We start from the raw sequence: 21,404 nt of genomic DNA, 5'->3' as shown, positions 1-21,404 counted from the left end.
GAACATAATGCACAATTGATTCTCTTCAGGAACAAATCTGTGACCTATAGCAGCAGAAATAAACATCTGTACCTTTTCAACTAAAAGAATGATTCCGTTCCATTACAATAACTGTGCAGTCCATCTTATCCAAGGGCTAGACCATAATGAAGAGTAGAAATAGAAGGGCTAACACATCTAGCCAAAGCACTGAATGTATTAAGACCTCAAAATGGATTGCTTAAATTTCCCTCAAAATTCAAAATCTTTTTTTTTTTTTTTCCCCTTGAAAAGAATAAAGTGGTGAAAACTGAAAAATCACAGAAAGGGTTATGGAATTACAAACCACAAAATGTTGGTTTTGCTGTTGGTTTTGTCTTTCTACATGTATTTATTTTCCAGTTGTAAGAAACACACACCATGTCCAGAATGAATATCTTGACAAGGTACTTTGCAAAAACACTTTAGTTTGGGCCTAGGTTTTTTACATTAAGTGCCTTCTTTTGTATCGTCTCCTTATGTACTCACACATTTGCTTCAACACATGTTCTAGAAACAAATATTTGACAAAATAATCTGAAAGTGCTTTAGAAAGAGCAAGACAACAGTGTGCATATCTTTAAATGTGACCATGGGACACTGTAACGTTAACTCACACCAGTGTTCTCCAGGCTTTTATCATTCAAAGAGTCCAGATGAGTAAAACAAACTACAGCATCTTCAATATGTTTCTGACTTGAGCTTCTTTTAGAATCCATACATCACTGGAATGAGGAAAAATTTCAAAGGTGTTCTGAATGTATTTGATTTCAGCTTTTCTCTTTGTTCTCCTTTTATCTTCAGTTAACTCCATGAATAACAAAAAGTTGTCCCTAAAAAAAGCCATGTTTGCCAAATACATATAGTCCTGGAATCACATTTATAGAAAAAGCAAAGAAAAATTTCACTCAAAGAATTGTCTGCTTTCCCAGTCTACTTTGTCATTAAAATGAAAAGAAAGACCTGCTTGCCAGTTTCTCTTCTGCATTCTAAAATAAGACAACAAGCAAGGAATACACATTTTTAGCTATTTCTTATGATATGATATTAAAACATAACAGTCATTTTTGCATATTTCCTCTAAATTCTTTCTTCCTCACTTACTCTTGTTGTGGATCTGCACACATTTCTGAAAAGAAAACATGCCTGATGCTTTCTTTTCAGTTGCTTTCCTGATCAATTTCTGAAAATTACTTCATTTTTTCCAGTCCTCTCCCCCAAGAAAAAAAAAAAAAAAAAAAAAAAATTAAATGTTGACTAAGCTGTTGAATGATAAAGCTCCCCTGCACAGATCAAAAAGCAGTAATTACTTCACCTTGCCCTTCAACACAGCCTGTTCCTCCTGAGCTTGGAAGGGCAAAGAAAGAAGGAGACCTACATCCATAGGGGCTCAGAACAGAGCACCAGGACTTTGCTGCAGAGACATCTCTTTTCTGCAGAGAAATGAATTTGCCCATGGGTTAACACTGATCACTGTTTCCTGGTGGTAAAACATTGTGGCGATGGTGGGAAGGAATCTTCCAAGCCCACCTCATCCTTGGTTGGTCCATTCATGCTGCTCTCTTCACATACTTCATTCACTTCCTTCTGTGTCCCCCCAGCCCTTCCCACACAAACACACAACTCTCTCTTCAGCTGTAATTATCCTTTGCTACTCATGACCACGGCTGCATATCTCTGGGTACAGGCTCAAGCTTGCTGTGGTAAGGGCCTTGCAGGAGGCAGCAGGCCCCTTGCCATGGTGCTGCCTTGGTGCTCTCCCCATCCTCATGCCCAGTGCCCACCTCTGCCCACCTCCTGCCATCTCACAGCTACACCAGGCTGCTAGCAGAACAGAGTGCAGCTGCAGCCTGCACCACAGACCACTTCCAGCTGTGGCCACGCATGGGATGAGAGAGCAACCACACTGTGAGACCAAGGTGTGAGGAATTCATCTCCCTCCTGTATTCAGTCACTCACAGCCCATGGAGAGTCCATCTGCTGTGGGTTACATAGGGAGAACAGACATCACCAACCCCAGCAGAACAACCCTTTCCTATCAAAGTCCTCACTAAGTCCTCTGCCTTGTAAAGATGCCTTGCCTCTAGTGAGCATTTTTTATTTCATTAGCAAATACTCCTAACGTGGGAAAAGCCTTTTGTCAGACTGACAGGGATTTTGCAAGCCCTGTACAATTCCCACATGTCATCGTCCCTTCTGAGGCAAGGAGACAATTCGCATTCCCTTCACATCTGGATAGAAAAACTGCCTGGAATGAAGAAGGAAAACAGTGTGGTTTTGCGATGCAGTGAACCATTTAGCTCATCCCAGCTGCACAAACCTTCCAGTTCCCCCCTCCAACGAGCCCTTTAATTCCTAGCATATACATTCTTCTTCTGCACCCATTTTTCTCCATGTACAGAACTGCTCAGGGTGTTCACTTGGAGTTCAGCACTTGATTTGTATCAGTGAGTCGGCTCCAACCTCCTACTCCCCCCTGTGGCAGTTTGACGGTGAAAAAGAAACACAAAGCATCCTCCTAAGCCATGCAATGCATTGTCACTCTTCGTAAGACACTAACAAAGAAAAAAAAGGATTGTCTAAAGGCCTATAAACGACTGTAAAATAAGATAGCTAATCCTGAGGAATTTTAATTTCAGCCCTCTCTACCTTATGAATGGCATGAGGAGAAAGCAATAGATGTGGCTAGTTCATGTCTTTTAAAACTCAACCAGTTTTTTTTCTTTTACAAAGTTCCTAACTCACAGAGTGAACGTTGCTTAGGACAGTTTTAGGATTTCCAAATACCTCACAAATCTTAGGTAATGAAAAATGGCAAGCGATGAACTGTCTTTTTATCCGATGTCATAACTGAATTCTACATAATCATAAAGATTTACCATGTTATTAGGGCCAGGCTTTTCCACGAGATCTATCACAGGTAACTTCCTCAGAAGAAATGCACCACAAATAACTTCATAGATTCAAACCTCATAGAAACCCCACTGTCCAAACCGGTCAAAACAAACACCTAGGTACAGTAAAAACCTAACCTTGTTTTCTATTTAAAACTCTTTCATAAAAATGTTACACATGAAATTACATGCTCAGAAACACTTGCCACTGGTGTGAGTCCTACCACCTTTATAATCTCACGTTCATTACTTAAAAGCCACTCGTCACCAAGACATTTGCTGCAACACGGTTGTAAACTCTAGACATGGGACAACTGCTCAGCTCCCTTCCCTCAACTAGTACCTGCAAGAAATCAAAATATCTTAGAAATGTCCCCACTTCCCTGACAATGCACATTTCTTCGAGTGTCTGCATTTCTTGGCTCCATGTGAAAAACAGTCTGACAGAGAGTTTCCCACAGACACCAGAGGGATCAGCCCAGTAAGATGGCTTCCAGACTCACTCCGGTAGTTGCTACATTTCACACACATCCGCAGGTCAATAAGGAAGCTGCCCTGGCCGTTGTAGGTGACATCCTAGTTTCCCCATCTGCGTCAGTTGTACCGATGTATTTACACAGGTCACATACCACAGATCACGTGCTGAAGCCAGCCGAGCTGGCAGCTGAGCCAACGGGAAGCCATCTTCCTGAAATCCAAGCACTGCCTAAAATAATACATCATCACATTGAGGCTATAGGACAGTGACACAGGGTGCTTATCAAGTTCTCCAGAGGCACTGGAGACCTATCCAATAATCGAGCCCCTCCATTGCCTCAGGAAGGCCTGTGCAAACAGAATTGCCCATGTCACACCATACCATGCTCAGCTAATGCAAGTTGCAGAAAATGTTCTTTTAATCATCACCAAACACAAATCCTACTCTATCAGACAACACAGACAAATACATCCCATGGGATTCTCTAGAGGATTCTATTTTTCCACAGTAGCTACAATATAAATTAACAGATATTGTAGTCCTCTGCAGAGCAAATGGCATTTGTTAATTTAGGTGCCCAATCTGGTCAAGCCTTAATTAAACACTGATGCATCTCAGCCTGGGGTAAAGAAAATGCAAAACCTCAAAATTTACACTGAAAGCTCCTGAGAGAAATAAGGTGAAAAACAAAAAATAAGATGACATGCATTTTAAAATAGGAGATCCAACTCCTTCTTGCTGATGTAAGCCATGACAGAGATGAAGGAAGTGTTCCTCCAACTGTTTTCCACAGGTTTCTTCTGAGAGGAACCTCAAAGGACTTTTGGTGAATGTTCTGAACCAGATCCGCAACCACACTTCCTCTCCAGCCAGCACCACTCACTTTTTATGAACTGTTAACCATTCATATGACAATTGTCAAAGGAGTGGTCAGTGACTCACTTTGGTCCTACACCAGTTTGACTTACCACTGGAAGAGGTCGTGAACCTCAGTCAAAACTAGAAAATAGACAACTGAGAGCCTCTTCCCTCCTTACTCATTCTTCTAAGCTGTGGAAAGGGCTACAGAATCACAGGACACAGCCAGACTGCACAGATACAGTGAATACAGATCCCTACAATGCTGAAAATATCTATGGCACTTTATTTGAATGCGTTCAGATGTACTGAACCTGGGGCTTGGTAAGTAATAAACTATTGGCTCTGTGTTACATACAATCTCTCATACAAAAAGTTTCACATGTGCTTTGAATACTCATTTTGATTATTCATCTTACAGCAATGCCACTTTAAGACCACACGCATTCATGAAATACTCTGGTTACTTTTTAAGAATGAAGCCAAGAGCTTAAAGCAACATTCTCAGTGACTCCAGAGGTAATAAAACGTTACACATTCGAGCATAAAGAAAGTAAGTTTAAATAGCTAAGATTACAGAGAACAACAGAACACAGATTCATTAACAGCAACTACATCCAATGAGTTTGCTCTACCCATGCTGGTGAGGAGCTTTAGCTCAATGGACTCAGAACTTTCAAGTCCAAATCCTTTGATGGCCAGCAAAGCATTCGATGAAACCCCCAGATTACACTCACAGAGGATTCAATCCAGCATCTTCAAAAACTTGGACAAGGTCCACAAGTCCAGCAGTGAACATTTCTATAGGCCCTATGTCACATGCTGTGCTGTCCAGCCCGCTCATTCCGGTTCACTGTGACGAAGAGCTAACTCTGATGAGCAAATAACACCTCATTGACAAGGTGAAAAGATGTGAACCTCACTGCTTCAGTGCAGAGAGCTGAGCCATGTGACTGACCCAGTGCAACAAACAGGAGTGTGGATAGTTGGCTTGACAATGTCTGGGAAATGAAGTTTTCTACTTCCTATCACCTTCGGTGATTCGTGAGCACACGTGCCTACAGAAAAGGATGAGTTAAAGTGTAGCGGTCTGCTGCAGAAGTACTTTCTGTGCCTACAGATGCATAGAATAAGTCAGCAGATGACTTCTAAGAAAGATAAATACCGGGGAACCACATCCACGACAGGATAAATCTCCTTATTTATATGTTGTATTTCTGAGCTAGCAGAGTAAGCCTTGCCTGGAATCTGCATTTTAAGCAAAAGCTTACTAACACAGCTTTAACGAGACCTCTCCAGATTTTGAGATATATTTGTTACAGTTCTTAAGAAATATTTTGGTGAGCATTTTGGGAAAGAAACTAATTGGCGTAGGAAGCCCGAGGCCGGCCAGAAATGCCCAAAGTTAGCTTCAAGCCAATAGTGACGATAAACAGCCCAAGGTCCAGATGTCCTTATATGGCAAGACTTCCTATAAGACTGACAGTCCTGTATGTGCATTGCGTATGGTTCTTGGATCACACTCACATTCCTCGGGTATGTTTCTCTGGGAGCTTTTGATTTCCGCTTTGAGGGCTGGCTCAGACCTCCAATTGCTCTTATAAAAAAATATCTGTGACTGAAAGTTGAAAATGTGCAAGATTCTTTCTTTAAGTACACAAACACTCCAAGTCTAGCCGCTTTCCTGTAGTCTTGCCAGGTTTTCAGTATGTCTGATACCTGATCAAGTGACTTTTTGGGGGGAAGGAGAAAAAAAAAAAAAGAGAAGGAAAAACACGGGAGAGGAATGCAGAGTATCCACACCTGTACCTTTTACAAGGCTTCACCAAGGGGACTGCACCAACGGGAGCTGATGCAGACACACACATACCGTATATAGCTGTGCAAACACATCTGCAAGGCCGTGGAGTGAATTCCTAATTTCAGCAGAAAAAATATACTATCTTAAAGGCATGTGCTGTATAAACACCTGCACGGAAGCCAAAAGGAGTGCAGTTTAGCAGTTTTACGCATCAATGGCAAATGTCCTTCTCCATCTGGTGGCACACAGTCACACACATAGAAGACAGGCTAACAGCAAACGGGACTCTGAAGGAAGCACTTCTATTCAGGTTCTCTTGCCCTGCGCACACACATGCACAGACAGGGCACATGGTGAGTCACAGCCAACAGCACAGGAACCAAATGACCAAACACCAAGTCTGGAGGGCTCCAACTCACCCTGCACCTTTGGCTGGTACACGCTGTGACTCGGGGCTAATTCCCAGCTAATTCCCAGGCAGTGCAAGGCCTGCACTAGGCCTGCAGCCCAAACGCCTGTGTAAGCCTTTTTTTCTCAGGGCAGCAAGGATGGGACTTGCTGTACTTGGCCTGCAGTACGAGGACTTAGGACAGATTTATCCTTTAATTTTGGATTTCCTGGCTTTCTGGTGGTTTGTTACTTTTAAACATACTTTTTCTGTCAGTGAGATTCTTAGGTTTTGTTTAATAAAATTGATTCTCTGAAAAAGCCTCTTACATGGAAAGTTATAAAACACGTCTGGAGCCTCTCTGCCTCTGATGTTCCCCTACCATATTTAGGCATTTAAAAAAGGCATTATGTTTACCTGGTTACATTTGCATTTTGGTATGCATGTCATACATAGTTTGGTACACATATTATTTACCCAGCGCTGGGGCCATCAGAGTCCTTCAAGCAAACAGATTTCGGGAGGCCTCATGTTTGGGAACGTATATTATTTACCATAACTGTTCCTCCACAGTTTCTTGTCTTTCAGAGCCAATCTCATTTCTTTTTATGGAGAATTTCAAGTAGAAACAATGACATCCAAATGACTTTAGCAGCCAAAGCACAGGCCTGGCAGAACAGAAGTATAGTTGTACAATACATTTCAGCCTGCTGGGGTTCTCCATGTTGTTTTTTTTTTTTTCCCTCATGAATATGGTGCACATAAACTGCACTACTGTAGTGTCGGTATGCAAATATAGTACAGAAGGATGGAAAGAAGCAGGATATGGCAGCGGGGTTACATACAATGATGGGATCTTTCAAGATATCCATTCAGTTTCAATTGCCTAATGAGATGCATTAGGGCAGCCTCCCTCATTAAGCACTGACATACTCCTACAGGTCAAAAGCCAAAACGCAGGCATTCCTCGTGCTAAAGCTGAGGTCAAACAGCATGACATCACCGAATATTCAAATGGCACAAGGGGAGGTGGGGGAAGACTGATCCTTTGGGTTAAAAATAGAAAGAGGCAGTTATCTGTAATGATTTAGTCCAAACCACAGGTTTGGGACTCCAACACAAGCAGACCGCAGCGTTTGGGTTTGCGCTGCACACAGTGGCACACTGATCCATTCCCTTGTCCCAGCAGGACAGATCCCAGCAAGATGAGGGCGAGGGGATGTGCTGGGGAATGACAGCTGCAGGCGGGCAGCGGGGACTTACAGCCGCTTCTTCCACTCTGCAGCCTCCACTCGCCGTGCCAAGTATTTCAGAGTAAATAGGCACTCTCTCTATTCATAGAGAGCATCTATTAGGGCAGGAACACGTTACAAATACTCAGTATGATTCAGTAGGACACAGCGGCAATTTATATCCTGCCGTGTAATTATACCTTTTTTGGTCGCGCAAAACGCTCGCCGTACGGCCGGCCCGCGGGCAGGCCGCGTTGGGGGCCGACACCGGCGGGCCCCCACCCGTCCCGGAGCACCGCGGCCGGGGACGAGGGGAGGGAGGGGAACGAAGCATTCTCCGGGCCGCCCCTAGCAACCGGCCCCGGCCCGCGTGCCTCCAGCACGGCCCGGGACGGCCCTGGACGCGGCTCGTGCGAGGCGAACACGGGGGAAAAAAAAAAAAAAAAAAGAAAAAGAAAAAGAAAAAAAAAAAAAAAGGAAGGGGGAAAAAGAGGCGCAGGGGTGCCTCGGGCCGGGGGGGCGGGCGAAGGAATGCGGAGCCAGGGGTCAGGGCCGCTCCGAGGCGGCGGCGGCGGCCGCGCGGGGCGGGGCGGGCGGGCGGCGCGGCGCGCAGGAATGCGCGGAATGTCGCTGTTTGTCCGCGGCCCCATTCAGCCCATTGGCGAAGCCGCGCCGCCGCCGCCTATAAAGGGGCGCTCGGCCCGAAGCTCGGCAGTCACGCAGCACTCTCCCGCCGGGCTCACAAGCAGCAAAGCGGAGCAGAGCAGCCACCGCCAGCCCGGCCCGAATCCGGACAGCGTCGCACCGCGCTGCTGAAAGAAGCCTCAGCGACAGACGCTGCACCTCGTCCCGTCTCATCGCACAGCAGCCCCAGGATGTCCCCCGCCAGCCTCGCCGTCGCCCTGCTGCTCGCCCTCCTCGGCCCGGTAAGTGCTCCCGCCGCTCGCCCCGCTCCCTCCCCGTTGGCCCGGCCCTGAGGCGCGACTGACGGCCTCTCTTCTCCGTCTCTCCGCTCAGGAGGTGCGCGGCCAGGAGTGCAGCGGGCAGTGCCAGTGCGGCGCGGGGCCCGGCCCCAGCTGCCCCGCCGGCGTCTCCCTGGTGCTCGATGGCTGCGGCTGCTGCCGCGTCTGCGCCAAGCAGCTGGGCGAGCTGTGCACCGAGCGCGACCCCTGCGACCACCACAAAGGGCTCTTCTGCGACTTCGGCTCCCCCGCCAACCGCCGCATCGGCGTCTGCACCGGTGAGTGGGGCCGCCGGGGACGCAGGCGGCGGGGAGGGGGTCCCGGCGGCCGGGACTGTGTGTGACCGCCCGCCTCCTGCCTTCCCTCGCAGCTCGGGACGGAGCGCCCTGCGTCTTCTCCGGCATGGTGTACCGGAGCGGCGAGTCCTTCCGGAGCAGCTGCAAGTACAAGTGCACCTGCCTGGACGGCGCGGTGGGCTGCGTGCCTCTCTGCAGCATGGACGTCCGCCTGCCCAGCCCCGACTGCCCCTACCCGCGGCGAGTGAAGCTCCCCGGCAAGTGCTGCGAGGAGTGGGTCTGCGACGAGGCCAAGGAGCAGACGGCTGTGGGACCCGCGCTGGCCGGTGAGTGGGCATCGCGCTTCGAGTGACAGCCTGAGGGGAAGGGACGTCTGTGTGGGAGATGATGTGTATCTGCTCCAGCAGCTGGAGCCCAGAAGTGAGTGGGGTCGTTTCTCAGGTGGCTGCCTGAACTTCTCTGGGAACATTCAGCAGGGTATGATTTCAGATGGTCGGCTCACTCTGGTTGTCTGTGTCCCCTGCAGCCTACAGACTGGAAGACACTTATGGCCCAGACCCCACTATGATGCGTGCCAACTGCCTGGTGCAGACTACTGAGTGGAGTGCTTGCTCCAAGACCTGTGGCATGGGCATTTCGACCAGGGTCACCAACGATAATGCTTTCTGCAGACTGGAGAAGCAGAGCAGACTGTGCATGGTCAGACCTTGTGAAGCTGACCTGGAGGAGAACATCAAGGTAAAGAGTTATCTTTAATGAATGATCTTCTAGGATGCTTCTATTTCCTGGCAGAAATTATTACTGAAAAATGAAATACTGAAAAAAAAATGAAATACTGAAAAAGTTCTGATAGTAAGTTTTGAGTGCTTGAAATTTGAGTTTTGCTCCAGAAGTGAATAATCTACAACTAAATACTTGTAATACTTACTTGCATATTATGGCACTACATAAAGCAACTGCCTATTGAAAATACAGTTAGTAGTGCATCTGCCTGCTCTTAACATGCAAGCTTAGTGCCATATCAAAGCATACCTTCTAAACATGTTGTATTCACTTGCATCCTAACAGAAAGGCAAAAAGTGCATTCGCACCCCAAAAATCTCCAAGCCCATCAAGTTTGAGCTGTCTGGCTGCACCAGCGTGAAGATGTACAGAGCTAAGTTCTGTGGTGTCTGCACTGACGGGCGCTGCTGCACACCCCACAGAACAGCCACCCTCCCTGTGGAGTTCAAGTGCCCTGATGGAGAGATCATGAAAAGGAAAATGATGTTCATCAAGACCTGTGCTTGCCACTACAACTGCCCTGGAGACAATGATATCTTTGAGTCTCTGTACTACAGGAAGATGTATGGAGACATGGCATAAAGCCAGGAGGAGCCGCTAACTAGATTCTCAACTTGAACTGATTTGCATCTCATTTTGTAAACATGATTCAATAGCACAAGGTATTTAAATCAGTTTTGTTTTTTTTTTTTTTTTTTAATTTCAACAAACTGCTCCATGTGACTTAAGACAATTTGTCTACTGACCCCAGACAGTGGTTTGAAGAAGGTAAAATGGACTGTGGAACCACAACAAGACACAGCTTCAGAACAATGCTGTTCATGAGGTGGTGTGAAGGGGTTAAGGGAAATGCACGGGAAAGGCAGACTTACGTGAATGTTCCCTTAATGTGGTACAGTGTTTTCTTCATCTAGTAGTGCAATTGAGAAGGAGACCATAAGCATGTTTGCTGACACAGGTATAAGTGACAGCAACAGCTGGAATGCAAACCCTCACCCAGAAAAGTGCGAAGCAGAAGGTGTTCTGTTTAGTCAGGACCGTAATGTTTCAGCTCTGACACTCTGATTCACATGGCTTGGTCAGCAAGAATCAGAATCGTGTCTATTTGACTGGACAGCTTGTGGCAGTTAGGATACCTGCAACAAGCTACTTTTTATTAATATTGTAAATACTGTGTATATATATTTGTACAGTTATCTAAATTAATTTAAGTTTTGTGCCTATGTGTAATGCTTTGATATTTCAATGATAGCCTTCTTTTTTTGGAACAAGATAGGTAGGATCTGAAGCTCGTCTGACAATGCATTCAAAGTATGAAATGGATACTTTAGTGGAAACTGCTCAGAGTGAAATGATGAGTGGAGTCTGAGATGGAGAGTGTTAGCCTTGAGATGCCTGTATCCATACAAAGCACTCGACTGTCTGGCAAAATGCATCTACCTCCACTTTATTGATCAAGTGGCTTTAAGAAAAACGACTCTTCTGTAGCTAATCAATCTTTCCACTTGAGCATTTGTTTCTTTCTTTGACTATGGCTCTTTTGGACAGTTTATTTGTTGAGAAGTATGACCAAAAGTTACATGTTTGCACCTTTTTAGTTGAAAATAAAGTATTTATATTTTTTATATAAATGGCTTGACATCTCATTTATTTTCACTATTATGAATTTCTCAATGAGCTTTGTTTTGCACGAGGTAAAAAAAAAAAAAAAAATTAAGTGATGTAAGTTTTCCTTCTCCAGAAACATACTCAGGAACAATCGCTTATCTGATAGTCTCTTGTTCTGTAGATAATGACTCAGCTGTGCTATACTATTCTGAATTTGAACGGAGGACAGGGCCAGGTCAGTTCTGCCAAGCCAAGTATTACATTAGAATGAGCAACAGGCTCCTTAAGCATCATGTAGTGCTTTTAAAATGAGCCAGCTAATCACTGTAGTATACAACCCCACTATAATAATCCATGCAACGTGCTTAATCTTACTGTGGTGTTTCATTGCATATGACTTCATCTTTAGCCACAGATAATTCGAAAACTGACCTGAATCAAATCCAGAAATCCTAATCTGCTAGAATTCTCTGTTAGGAGTTAATGAGCTATGCCATGCAAGTTCTAGAGTAATATGGATTGGAAGGGACTTCTTAAGATCTTCTGATTTAAACTTCATGCAAAGTAATGCTGACTTGTGTATGTTTCTACCCAAGTTAAGACCTTGCTATGTTTTGGTAGATAAAGTACTGAACTAAAATGCAGAATAACTGGATTATCTTCCTTCTTAATGGCTGAGGGCAAATCATTTTAGCTGCCAGTTTGTTCTGTAAAACATCTTTTGATTCAAACTCTTGCAGGCCAGCAGATTGGAAAAGTTGTGAGATCCGCACATTTTGATGATGGTCCAAGCTAAAGAAAAAATTGGAAGGACAGTTGAGACTCTTTAGTTCTATGCTAGGTCCTACATTTAGTAACAAACTTTGCTCCTTTATTAAGACTAGGGGATTCTTTGAATTTAAAATTAACCTTTGCACTAGAAGCATTAGTTTTTGTTTTCAGAAAAAACACATGCTCCCCCAACAAGAATCCTTTTCAGGCAAACAAGTTCAATCTGGAATTTCCTGGTGGTGAAAGAATGTTAGCTTACAAAAATGTCCATCCTTCTTGAGAACCTTCCAAGTCCATTGATTTCAGCTAGCATTAGCAGCAAATCGGTATAACACCAGCTTTGACTAGTGATGGACAACGGGGTTCTAACTAATAGGAAGTCAGCATGAGTCTTTTCCAGTGGTCTTGCCAAACTGCATACAGCCACACAAACATTTCCCCTTCCTCTCAAAAATATGAGGAATTCTCCTGGCATGAGGAAGTGGCCTTCTGTGTTCTGTAAGAAATAGTTTTGGGTAGCCCCTGGCTCTTACACACCCTGAGACTCCATCACTTCTTTTTTCTTTTTTTTTTTTTTTTTTTGCAGGTTATGAATGCCATGCAGCCATTCAGTTCACCCTGGAAACACTTCAAACATTCATACAACCACAAGGATTGGGTGTCCAACTGCTACTGTTTCTCCACCTCCAAATATTAAGAGTCTGGTTCCAGCAGGGACAGGACATGCATGGACTTCATTCATAGCTACCATTATAGAAGCTCTCAGTATCAGAGGAACAAAAAGAAGCACAATAGATCTGGCAGGTTGGGATTAACGCCCTTATGATGATGCTCAAGCCTATTGATTAAAAACATAAGCTGTGTTTTTTGAAAGTGGGCAAAACTGATATTGAGCATTATAATGAACGATCATTCCATATAACATCATCCTCTTGCATCTCATAACTGGCTCATGAGATTCATTCAAGTTTTGCTTCTAATGCAGGGGCTTTATCACAGACCACAAGCTGCATAGCACAGTGGCATCCCCTGCCACTGCCCACCAGCTGTGTCTGGCATATGAGGCTGCAGGACTGGCAAGAGGCAGGGACACTGCTTCAGGAAGGGCCACCACTTAACTCAAGGCACCCACAAAGGGGCACCCCTAAAGCAGTTTAGAACCATGATCTCTGTTTGGTAATGCAGGTGCATCTGCTTTGCCCACCCTCTGACAAACTACCACACAGTCGTGTAGGCCAGAGGAAAAGTAGGAAGAGACCTCCTGCTAGAATATTTTAACTGTGCTTTGCTCTTATCACTGTGAATTAAAGTAAGGAAGTATGTTGTGTATACAAATGTGTTAGGCAAGTTGTTACTCTCCCCTGAACGTATCAAGGACTGTACATTTCAACTATCTCTGGAACATAATGATTTCAAGTCCTTTTCCAAGCACATTATGTAGTCTCCTGCCAGAAGCATGCATTTTACACATTTCACAGGCAAGAGACTTCTGAAGGCTTTTACCTCTGAAGGTAAAGAAATTTAAATAATTTCCTTTAAGATCTCTTGGAGGTGTAGGCATGAATCACGCTGCATGTACAAATTTCGTTCAAAGATATCCTGGGAAAAAGGAGCCCTTGTGTGGAATTTATGGCATCTTTAATAATGGTTAAAATGTGGGTTTTTCAGCCATAAAAGTGTTTCCTGATTTCATTCTTCATACCCATGATATATGGATGCAAGAGTAAAAACTTGACTTCAAAAATGACAAGCCACTTTTACATGGGATAGAATGTTGGTTCACATTCCTTCCAGAATACCTTGTTTGGGGAGTTTGCTTTCGGATGTTTGAGTTTGCATCCTCAGAAAATTCTGTGATGTGGGTTTGCTGCTGCACTTTTAAAATACCTCATTCATATATGAAGGTATGTTCAATCAAAGGACTGTCTCCTTAAAATGAATCTCCAACAATACTAATAATACAGTACATAAAGCACCACTGTAAAGTCAATGCTTATTAAATAAGTGATACTGAATTAATCACTAAACAGGAATTCAAGGCGGCTAGAGCTCAGAGTATCAAATCATTTTTGAAATAGCTCTAAGCCATCATATTTTAGAGTTTTGTCCCATAACACATTTGCATGGATTTGCAGCTCAGCTTTCTAACACAATACAGATGTGAAAAACAGGCATGAATTATATCCCTTCCATATGAAATAAGCTTTACTGTCCAGATGGAAATTTGTTAGATTCCTCTGAGCTAAGAAACATCCAAAAGACACTAGTTAAGAAACACTTTAAGAATGATCTACTTCTAGTGATCCATAACCACTTGGGAACAAATAAGTCTTTGAACAGTATCCAACTGTTTGTCTCACAAAGTTGGAGACTCAGCTGAGAAAACTGACTTTTGGGCACATCTCTAGAAATAGCATACTCTATATCATTTGTGTTTTTTTCATGTAGCACAGATTTTTCAGACATTGCACTTGAAGAATGTACTATTACACTGAAAAGGACATTAAATGTAAGAAGGCACAGTAATATTCTTACCCAAACATGTAATAACTCAACCATTCTGACTTTGCATCCTACCACCAAAAACACTGCTTAAATGTGGCTTTAACTGATATTATACTATGCCTGCATATGGAAGTAGTTAGCAAGGAGAAGTTGGGATGAAATACCAGTATCAGGCTTTGCCCAAAACCCAAGAAGAATCTGAGAGAGGAAGTAGCTCAGTTAACTTATTTTTCCTCTCATTTTCCACTTCTTTCCTCCCTGCAGTTCCTTTGATTCATGCCCATAAATGGACATACCAAAAACCACCACATTCTCACAGTGTTTTTCAGCCTGAGTGGAACCAGGAAATGCCAGGAATTTCTTCAGAGAACCTGCTCCCTAACAGTGCTAAAACCTTCAACACATTTGGAGTTTGAATGCAGTTTAGAAACATGACTAAGGTCCCATCTCCACTGCACAACCCAGAATTGCTTCTGCGTGGAGAGACAACAGCTTGTAGTCACTGCTGCCAGTCCTGGCTGCCTCCAATGGAGCTCTTCTCCATTCTCATCTGAGCCCATTCCTCCTAAGCAGCAAACCAGGTGCACTTCTGGAAAGACCCCCCAGAAACCTCAGGCTGTGTATCGTGACAGCATTCCTCAGCTACTATGCATTATTGAGGCAGTGCCAAATGCGTTCGCTTAACGGCAAGTAAATCCAAGCCTAACAGTGGCAATGTTTATGCAGAGAGGAGCAGCCTCGCAAGCTGGACCAGCAGGTTGCTAACATAGCACTGCAGGCTAAACACAGCCCAGTGGTGCCTCCATTCATTGCCTGGCCGTATTAATTGGGCCACTGAAAGAGACACACAATCCAAAATGTTTGTTGCTGTAAATTAGTCCTATTAAAAGCAGATATTTAACAGTTTTCAGCAGCTACAAAATATGTTTCCCTACTTCTGAGCTGAATGCTGAGAACAAGCTGCTCAGCTGTTTTTCAGGATTTCAGTCTAATTTAAGCTAACTGAGATAGCTGCATGTGCAGTGCTTCAGACCAACTCTTGCCCAAAGTCCCCGTGTTGGAGAGGTTCCAGGAATTGCACTGGGCTGAGTGTCTAAGAAGGATCCCTGCAGGGCATGAACTGGTACTCTGGCTTTGCTGGGCAGTAAGCACCTGCAGGAGCACAAATTACACAACAAAGCCTTCTGTAAACAGCTAGAAGTATAACCAACAAGACAAGTGATAAGTCACGGCTTCTAGTGAATGAATGTGATAGACTCTCATTCAAAACACATCCAAAGTTCAAGCTTTAGATAACAACACTTCTAAGAAGGTACTAAATATGATCTTAATGCACTATGATGTGTGCTGTGGTGTTAATTATGCTGTATTTCTTAAATCATACAATAATAATAAGGAAGTATATATTCTTAAGAAAAAAAATATATATCAGATAGCCTTGAAGGGGAACATCGTGGGCTCTGAGAGTTAGAACAGAATAATAGTATCATTAAGATTGGAAAAGAGCACTAAAATCATCTGGTCCAACTGTCATCCCATCACAACCATGCCCACTAACCAGATCCTTTGGTGCCACATCTACTCTCAGCAGGAAGAAGAAGCATGGGAACAGTTGAGAATCACTGTAAAGGAATAACAGTACTGGTTTTGCTGAGAACAGATTGATTTTCAGAAATTCCAAATTTCTGTAAGGTCAGTATTAGAGTTCATCAGCTTCAGTGGAAATGAATCTTGGTTTTCACTTAATTTTCAATAACACTAATGCAAGAGGGGAAACATGCAGAACAATGGAAGTATGTAAAATTCTCGTTTGTCCTTTTCCATTTACACCTCTTGTGCTTATTCTAGGCTTGTTCCAAGTCAAAAAGTCCAAGGTCAGTAAGCTGAGGAAGCCTCTGAAATCCTGTGTGATAGAGTTAACAAAGAAGGACAGCTCATTGGAAACTACCATGAGCTTCTCTCAATAGGTTTCCCTTCAACACTGTAGCTATAGTTGTTGCCCAGCTGAGAGGATATAACCAGATCAGGATTTTCCTCTGTGTGCAACTCCAAAACTTTTTGTAAGATGGCATATATGTTTCCTTCCATTCATGGCTCCTTCCAGCCACAGCTCCACAGACTCAGACAATAAGTTGTCCTACTGGAAAGATCTCCATAGACCAGAACAGCCAGTGATCTCAAATGGATCCCAGCATTGTCAATGCTTGCAAGAAGCTTGGCATCAGTGTTGCAAGGCAGGGAAGCACTAAGTTTGCACTCTGTTATGCTCAGCATTGCTGTTCACGCGTAAGCTTCATTGCCATTTGTCATGTTTTATGATTTTGGTTATTGGTATTCCACACCATAACATCATGTAATGCATTGGGGGCTTGATTGCTGATGCTCAAGTTCCAGCTGCCTGTCCGAAGGAGAAGAAGAACAACATTTCCCCAGGGAGCTTTGCAGTCAGCGAGGAGATATAACTCCTGGCAAGGTCACCTGATGTTCTCCTCTTTGCCTGCGCTTCTCCGTCTGCTCTTCTCTGTCTGCTGTTCTTCATCTGCTCAACTGGACTGCACTTCTCACCTCAGCGTTGCGGCGAGGCCTATCCACCTTTCAGACACACTCTCTGTCTCATTATATTTTGCTGACAGTATATTTAGTAAATTAGTTTGTTTCACCTCAGATTGTTGCTGCTGTTTTCAATATTTTGGGGTCCCCTGTTTCCCTTTTCCGGAGGTGCAGATCCTTGGATTCCTCCGCCCCGCCGGTCACGGAACCGGGCTGAACCAGCCTGTAAACCGTTGACACCGTTATAAACAGCAAAGGAGTAATACCATTTTGTTGTTGTATTAGATACACAGCAAAACAAATTGGCAGTGTTACCCAGAGAAACAGATCCTTAAAGCTAGACTGCACAGGATAAATCTAGGATATCCAATCAGGTCCCCCCTTACACACATGCACATAGTAGTTTTCTGTGTTGTGCAGATGTCCTCGTGAGGATACATCACCTCATAATGTAATCTGCTTTACAAACTTGATTGAGTTAATTCAACTTTGGAAAGCTGTATGCAGCTGGGATTTTTAGTTGTGGCTTTTGTGACTTCTCCAAGTGTATAATGAATGTGGCAAAGCTTTAAAGTACAGCTAATCTTTAGAGAATGGTAACTCTTGGGGTAAAAACATGCCTTCTACATCAAAAGTCAATTGACTCCCTATATGCAGTCAATTTACACAATTGAAAAGCAATTTACGGATTCTTCCGTAACGGATATTGTTTTCTTTGGTTTTCACCTTGCATTCTCCGCAGACATTAACAATGCAGTGTAGGAACTAGATGAATATTTTCTAGCTACAGTGCATAGACATAATTGGTGCTTCCCTCACTCCTCACACACACACACACAAACCGCAGCCAGAGCCCAACATGCACTGTAATGCTGTCTGATAGAATCTTCCACTGAATGGTGAAGTCTGGTTGTGACATCCAGCATGTACTTGCTCCAAATGGTTACCTATTCTGTCGAAGGTCTTTCTGCATAATTAGATTTCATTGGACCAGTCTTCAAATGAGTTTGTGCTCTCTCTATCTACACTGTGAAAACCTGTGGGCTACCAGCACTGCTCAGAAACAATCTGTTCTTTAGTCCAAACATTCAGAAAGATTTGAAGCACATACTCCTTTGGAGCATATGCAGAGAGGGCCCACAAAAATGATCCAAGGGATGGAACACCTCCCCCATGAAGATAGGTTGAGAGATCTGGGGCTGTTCAGCCTGGAGAAGAAAAGGGTCTGGGAAAATCTTGGTAACGGCCTTTCAGTATCTCAAGGGGGGCTATAAGAGAAGGGATGGATTATTTAACAGGTGATAGGGCAAGGGGAAATGGTTTCAAACTAAAGGAGGGGAGATTTAGACTGAATATAAGGAAGAAGATTTTTACAGTAGGGGTGGTGAGGCACTGGAACAGGTTGCTAAGAGAAGTGATGGATGTCCCGTCCCTAGAGACACTCGAGGTCAGGATGGATTGGGCTCTGAGCAACCAGATCTAGATGCAGGTGTCCCTGTTCATTGCAGGGGAGTTGGACTAGGTGACCTTTAAGTATCCCTTTCAACTCAAACGAGTCTGTGATTCTCTGATTTGTGCTCTGGTGCCTGCATTTTATCTGGCTGCTTCTCAGAAATGAAAAGAAGGAAAAAGTCAGTCTGACATTTAATTCACTAATGCATTTTTAAATACATATATATACACACACATATGTACACATAGTTGGTTTTTTGTTTGCTTGTTTTCTCTGAGGCAAATTCAGATCTCCATTTTAAGCTATTAATAGCAGATGTCGGAAGCACGGCAATACCGCCTAATGCTCAGCCCAGCCAGCACTTGATGCACTGCCCGACGCCTTTCAGACCAGCAGCTCCGCAGCAGGGTGCACAACCCCGTGCGGTGCTCAAGGGCCGCTCGGCGCCTCCTTCTGCCCAGCTCTGCTGTAAAGCTCCTCTTCCCGGCATCACACCGACACCGCGTGGCGGCTCGGCCGCACGCTGGTTGCTCTCTGAAGGCTTTGCCTCCGCGCTGCTGCAGGTAAACGAGCGCAGTTTCGTTTTCCGTTTGAAACAATTCCTGTCTTGTTGAGGGTGGCATGAGATAAGTGTAGACTTATTTGGAATAGAGGGGATCGTTCCTGTATTTCCATAAAGCGATGGAATAATAGCTGCACGCACAGTGCGTTATTTAGACGTTTACTTATACACCCTGTATACCAACATAATCTGTATTAAATACATCCAAAATAATAATAGTTTTTAAAAGCACTCCATTAAGTATTGTGTGAAAGCAGCTGCAGGTTGTAGCATGAGGCCTCTCTAATTGTCTGTCCACTGCTTTGGGCTGTAGCAGGAGCCACATGCAGACCCCCCCTGTACACTGACGTTCCCAGCTTCCCAAGAGTGTCTGGATCACCGTAGCATAGAATCATAGAATCATGAAGGTTGGAAAGGACTGCTGAGATCATCTAGACCAACCATCAATCCATCCCCACTGTGCCCACTACGCCACAACCCTTAGTGTGACATCCACCCTTTTCTTGGACACCTGCAGGGACATGACTCCACCACCTCCCTGAGCAGTCTGTTACAGTGCCTCACCACTCTTTCTAAGAACAAATGTTTTCAACCTGAACCTCCCTTTGGTGAAAATTAAGGCCATTCTCACTCGTCCTATCATCTAGGAGAAGAGGGCAATGCTTACCTCGCCCCAACCTCCTTTCAGGTTGTTGTAGAGAGCGATAAGGTCTCCCCTGAGTCTCCCCTTCTTCAAATGCCACAATATCTGCATGCTGCAATACATCCAGCAGCAGATGTCCGGAAAAATAATCTGGAAGAGAGATGTATTTATTAAAGGCAATAATAAAGAAAAATATATTTTAAGTATTTTGCATTTTGTCTTTATACCTCTTAGAAACTCATTAATCCACATAAGACCAAGAATTGGGATGAGCAGGACTCACTTCTGCTTAGGCGGGTACAGCTTCACACATGGGCATCAGGGATCTGTTAGCAACCATGTAATTGCCTCATGTAATTACATCTCTTTTTCCAGCTGACTAATTAGGTTACAACAAGCTTTTGCATTAAATTGTTGAAAGGAAAACTCATATCCCTGCTGACTTCTTCTACATGCATAGACAATGAGTCGTGTCCATTTTGTGTAGGTTTGGGCTGATGAATGGGATCTTGAGTCTGATGCTCTGGGTCTAACCCAAACCCAGTGTAAAAAAACCTCTGTTCCAGCTCCTTAGTTAAGACCCACTTCTACTAAATGGATTTGGGTGTACAAATGGCCAAGAGGGCCACAGTGCATAAGTACTGCTCCCAAGTTGCTGCTTGGAGAACTCAGATTAGGTAAATATTTCTTTATGTAGTTTGCTTTTATACAGAAAGTTCAGTATAACCTTTTTTCCTGTTAAAGGTGGAGTCTCAGTCAAACAAGCCTAAGGACATTTTCAGGTTAACTTCTTTCTCTAACACTGTATTCCCCTAGTAAATATTTTATGTTCTAATTCTGCCTTAGCACAGAAGCTCCAGCTGATTTCAGGTTGGCTTTGACATTCTTATCTCCCAACCAAACCTTTGCTTATATATAAAGTGTCACCTCTTACACCATCAAAATCTGTTATATCTTAAGTGTCAGAGAAAACAAACTTCCAAAACAAGGGCTAAAATAAATGCATATTCTGTTTTTAAGGGTAAGGTTTTAAGAAGGTCTTTGCCATCTACCAATTCCCCACCATCTAGCTTGTTATTAATAATGGGAAATATTTCCTTTTTCCATATCTGTCAAACCTTTTGAGACAATCCTTTTTAAACTTTTTAATAACAATCTTCTGGCTGTTTTCTTCTTTTATAAAAATACACGTGATTGTTTGCAGTTAGTAAAGCCAATTCCCTCCAACTCTCACCACGCTGCCCTGAGGCCCTTTTAGTAATGGAACAGCTACGATTTTTGTGCTTCAGTTATCACTCCGCAGGGTCTCACCCCCCTCTCAAGGGTAACCTGCACATCTTCCCTTCCTCTCAAATGGCCACATTTCCTTGCTAAACCACCAAAAGCACAACATCCAGTACTCACTCCAGACATGTGGCAACACTGTGCCTGCTTATCAGCATCTAAGTCCTATTCTCATCATCTGCAAAGGCTTTTGTCTGAGCAAAACTGGACTGTAGCAAATGTAATCATAGAAGCATATACATTTTTTTGTGATTTTTATTTACTCTGATTTTAAACTCTGCAAGTTTCTTCCTTGTAGGTAGGTCTTGAAACATCATC

General features: G+C 43.8%; 1 protein-coding gene across 1 annotated transcript; it reads left to right on the top strand.

Moving 5' to 3' along the window:
* Positions 1-8,446: 8,446 nt before the first annotated feature.
* On the top strand, positions 8,447-11,341 carry CCN2 (cellular communication network factor 2). The gene is made up of 5 exons (XM_042884650.1): positions 8,447-8,595; positions 8,687-8,909; positions 9,002-9,253; positions 9,454-9,665; positions 9,996-11,341. Exons 1-5 carry the CDS (start codon positions 8,545-8,547, stop codon positions 10,290-10,292), a joined length of 1,035 nt encoding a protein of 344 aa, XP_042740584.1. The 5' UTR covers positions 8,447-8,544; the 3' UTR covers positions 10,293-11,341.
* The last annotated feature ends 10,063 nt before the right edge of the window (positions 11,342-21,404 follow it).

Source organism: Lagopus leucura, unplaced genomic scaffold (genome assembly GCF_019238085.1).
Source record: "Lagopus leucura isolate 7727_CA_CO unplaced genomic scaffold, USGS_WTPT01 Super-Scaffold_73, whole genome shotgun sequence".
NCBI lineage: Eukaryota > Metazoa > Chordata > Aves > Galliformes > Phasianidae > Lagopus > Lagopus leucura.
This window is presented reverse-complemented; position numbering and strand designations above follow the sequence as displayed.

Coding starts and splice junctions, on each gene's coding strand:
- CCN2 (XM_042884650.1), top strand. CDS start 8,545: ATGTCCCCCGCCAGCCTCGCCGTCGCCCTGCTGCTCGCCCTCCTCGGC. Junction 8,596..8,686: donor TGCTCGCCCTCCTCGGCCCG/GTAAGTGCTCCC, acceptor CTCTCCGCTCAG/GAGGTGCGCGGCCAGGAGTG. Junction 8,910..9,001: donor CCGCATCGGCGTCTGCACCG/GTGAGTGGGGCC, acceptor CTTCCCTCGCAG/CTCGGGACGGAGCGCCCTGC.